Source organism: Crocuta crocuta, unplaced genomic scaffold (genome assembly GCF_008692635.1).
Source record: "Crocuta crocuta isolate KB4526 unplaced genomic scaffold, BGI_CrCroc_1.0 scaffold84, whole genome shotgun sequence".
Taxonomy (NCBI): domain Eukaryota; kingdom Metazoa; phylum Chordata; class Mammalia; order Carnivora; family Hyaenidae; genus Crocuta; species Crocuta crocuta.
Window position 1 is genome coordinate 1,420,037 of NW_027530213.1, and position 4,225 is coordinate 1,424,261.

The 4,225-nt window shown below is 47.3% G+C and overlaps 1 protein-coding gene across 2 annotated transcripts in view; it reads right to left on the reverse strand.

Annotated features, from left to right (window-relative positions):
• Positions 1-4,225, reverse strand: part of SH3BGR (SH3 domain binding glutamate rich protein) — a 57,483-nt gene that overhangs the window by 7,184 nt on the left and 46,074 nt on the right. For both annotated transcript variants that reach the window (XM_077765434.1, XM_077765433.1), the window contains one exon: positions 1,081-1,110. In XM_077765434.1, coding sequence (XP_077621560.1) covers positions 1,081-1,110 — 30 coding nt within the window. The remainder of the gene's footprint in view (positions 1-1,080; positions 1,111-4,225) is intronic.

Sequence of the window (4,225 nt, forward strand, 5' to 3'; positions counted from 1 at the left end):
CCATCAGGTTACATAAAATTTAGGTTCTAATCCAGCAGCTCTCAGACCTGATGGGGCCTCAGAAACACCTGAAAAGCTTGCTAGACCACAGTTGGCTGGGCTGCACCTCAGAGTTTCTGATTCGGTAGATCTGGGGCAACGCCTGAAAATGTGTGTCTGCAAAGGTTCCCCGGTGAGACTGTGGCTGCTTCCCTCGAACCCCACTTTGAGAACCCCTGCTGCAGTCTACATTCTCTCCCTTAAATCACGCTAGTTGGTGACCAGAGCATGGCGGGCACTCACAGTAGTAGGTGTGCTGTCACCACCCACTGGAGTCTTCACTCTCCAGGGTGCGTTGTGTCTGTTGACATACTTGTGTGTGCAAGTTAGAGCCCTTCTGTAATTGAAACACTGATGTTTCAATAAGCATCACGGAAATCAAGGAAATAAGAGTATGGAAGGATGTTTCTCCTTATGTGAACTTAATAGAATGCTTTGGAAAGGCCCCGAACATGTAAGTCACCTTAAAATCTTGTCATCGGGGTGCCTGGGTGGCTCAGTCGGTTAAGCATCCGACTTCGGCTCAGGTCACGATCTCATAGCTTGTGGGTTCAAGCCCCATGTCGGGTTCTGCACTGACAGCTCAGAGCCCAGAGCTGCTTCGGGGTCTGTGTCTCTCTCTCCCTCTGCCCCTCCCCCACTCATCCTCTGTCTCTCCCTTTCTCTCTCTCTCTCTCAAAAATAAATAAAGACTTAACCAGCACTGCTAAGCACCACGCAAGGTGCACGAAGTGTGCACACGATGCAGTAAAGGGGAAGGCAGAGGGGAAGAAGGACTCGGTCGGTCCAGCCTGTCCCGACTCTCAAACAGGAGGCTCGGGAAAGGTCCGCAGCCGCCCTGTTTCTCTAGCCCCCCCTCTTTGATACATCTCCCTCCCACTTGTTCTATTTCCCTTCTCAGCAGGCTAAGAGGGGCTTTGGGGGGCGCAGGCTGTATAGGCTTCTTCATGTCATGAAGAAGAAGGACAGGGCAGCTAAGGCTGCGATTCTCTGACCTGAGAGACTCTTCATTAGGCACCACCGTTCAATAAGCTACTGTACCTCTTCCGTTGCCGTCTCTCCCTCTTCTTCCTGAGGTCCAGAAAGAGAAAATAAAGAAAAAATATGAATTCACTGAAGTTTTAAGTTGAATCTAAAAATTAAGCCAACTATGATAAAAGCACATTTCCATCAAAATGAAAAGACGGTAATTTATTGGTAAAATATATAAATAGCCAGTACATGATAACTAAGCAATGCCTACTTATTTCATGTGTTGTATTTCAAGCCCTTCGAATATCATGAGATTAGTTACATCTTCCACCACTCTTACTCCTGAGAAGATATAATGAATTAGTAATACTGCCTAGGGGAGCCTGGGGGGCTTAGTCAGTTGGGTGTCCGACTTCGGCTCAGGTCATGATCTCACAGTTTGTGGGTTCGAGCCCTGTGTCGGGCTCTGTGCTGACAGCTCAGAGCCTGGAGCCTGTTTCAGATTCTGTGTCTCCCTCTCTCTGTGCCTCTCTCATTCATGCTCTCTCTCTCAAAAAAAATAAACATTAAAAAAAAGTTTCATAGTGCTTAATTACATATTTAATTTTTGTCTATATCCAGAGTATTGCCGATCTGTATCACTATCTAGGAAAACTCAGACCATACACATAAGCAATTAGAAAAATCTGAACAAAATTATGTCTTTTCTGACTTTCTATGCCCATAAATATGCCTTTACTTCAGCTTTGAACCAGCAGATAAAGATAGGTTATCAAAAACTTTTCTTCCATCAAAACAAAACAATAACATTGCTGGACCATTTAGTAGTCAAACACTGATTTCTGGTTAAAGAAAGATATTTGCAAGGTAAGAGAGGGTGAGGCCATCCCAAGTTCACACAGGTCTCGCCTCTGCCAACCCACTGGAACTTCTATTTCCCTGAAGCCATAAGACAGGCTCCATCTCCTAAAAAGGCAAAGAAAGAAGAGGTTTTGGATCCCTTTCCCGAAATGGCCCTAGGACAAGCCTCTGGGAGGCCAGTGTACTACAATCACTTTAATTAACTGAAGGGAACAGCACCTAAAAGTTCCTAACGCCTTACAGCTCAGCAGTGAGCTCACGGAACCTTGGGCTGGGGGAGATGAACGGAATCTGTATTCCCAAAGCCTCACGCTCAATCCCTCCTTTGGACAGGTGAGGACGCCGAGGCCACAGAGGTTAAGTAATTTGCCAAAAAGATCAGAGGCCACGTAAGCACCACAGTCGGGACTGACTTCCAGGCTCCTGGTCCCTGATTCAGTGGCCTCCCCACTTACACGCTATGTCTCAAGATCAGTAACAGAAAAGGCAAAATCATACAAGGCGGGTGATGGGGCCCACCACACGGCCACATCCCCTCCACCCCGTCCGGCCCCCATGTTCTCGGCCACTTCCGGAATAATTCTCTCAGATTTCTGAGGTTGGCGTGGAAAACACAGGCTGAATCAGGAGTCTCCAAACGCATGCTCACGTTCAACACCACTGGCCACACGCCAAGTTTTAGGGCTAAGATAATGTCCGAGGAAAGAGAGGCTCACACTTGTTGCAGAATTTGGGTGTCGGTTCCTCAGCAATGTGCTGACTGAATCTCTCTAGTCCCGCCTGCTGCTGTCCAGGCCTCCCCTTCTCTGCCAGGACCCCCATCTTCTCTCACCCAGGGCGCCGCGCCTCTGGGCTTCCTTACCCACGACCTCCTCTCCACACTGTGGCCACGGATGTGGTTCTAAAAGACAACACCCTGAGGTGCTTGGGGGGCTCAGTCGGCTAAGCATCCAACTTCAGCTCATGTCATGATCTCATGGTTCATGAGTTCGAGCCCCGCATCGGGCTCTGTGCTGACAGCTCAGAGCCTGGAATCTGCTTCAGATTCTCTGCCTCTCTCTCTCTCTGCCCCTCCCCTGCTCACGCTCTCTCGAAAAGAAATAAGTATTAAAAATAATAATAATGAGGGGCGCCTGGGTGGCTTGGTTAAGCGTCCGACTTTCGCTTAGGTCATGATCTCGCGGTTCGTGGGTTCGAGCCCCGCGTCGGGCTCTGTGCTGACTGCCAGCTCAGAGCCTGGAGCCTGTTTCAGTCTGTGACTCCCTCTCTCTCTGAACCTCCCCTACTCACGCTGTCTCTCTCTCTCCTAGAAATAAAAACATTAAAAAATAATAATAATAATAATGAAAAATAAAAGACAACCATGCTTCCCTCATGGAGATCACATCCATCTTTTCAAGGAACTTCTATCCATTATTCTTAGAATGGATTTAGATTCTTAGAATGGATTCTGAATACAGAAAATACATCTCAATGCAACCCTGCTTCCGCTCTGCCCTTGTCTCTCCCCACCCTTTATTTCAACCTTATGGACACATGCAACTTTCTCACATCGGCCATGCCTTCCAGGACGCTACTTAAAGTGACCCTCCTGACCCATAATGCTGAGTTAGGGGACCACCTTCTACTCCCACGGCCACCATTTCTCTGTCTCTCTGACCTGTCTGTGTACTTGTTGTGGATACGACCTGCATCTGTTTTCATTCTGGGACCTCCAGGATCTAGCCACTGCCTGGCACAGAGGTGAAGGCTTAGTGCTAAGTGACTGGATAAATGAACGTGTACTCTGCTAGTAACTGTTTGGATTAATCTTCTTTGTATCCACATGGGATCAAATTAAAATGTGCAACACCAAATTATCAACTATGTAGAGTTTCAGCTTTTTCTGAATTTGATTATATGTATGAACTGTATTCAGCTGAAACAATGCATTAACAAGATGTACATTGTGAAAAATGAGGATACCCTCAGAGAGCGGCTGGGGGACATTCCCACAGGAATACGTGCCTATCTCAACTTCTACAGGTCAGCTAGGAGCAATTACCGAGGGACCCAGGACTCTCTATCAATATCTGAATTGTCCCTAATTTCCTGAAAGAGACATTAAATGGGTTAAGCAATTGACCAGGGAATTTATGGAAATACTTAGCTGCAAAAACTCAATTATGCTTTGAAGAACCCGGGATGTGACCATCACCGGCTCTGGCAGAACATAAGCTCTGTGGGAGCAGGGACTCTGTCAGTTTTATTGCTCTGTCCCCAGGCCTTGGAATCTGCCTGGCACGTGGCGGCACTCAATCCGTCAATAAAATGTTGAGTGGGTGAGTTTATATTTGCTAGTTCTGCCTCTAAT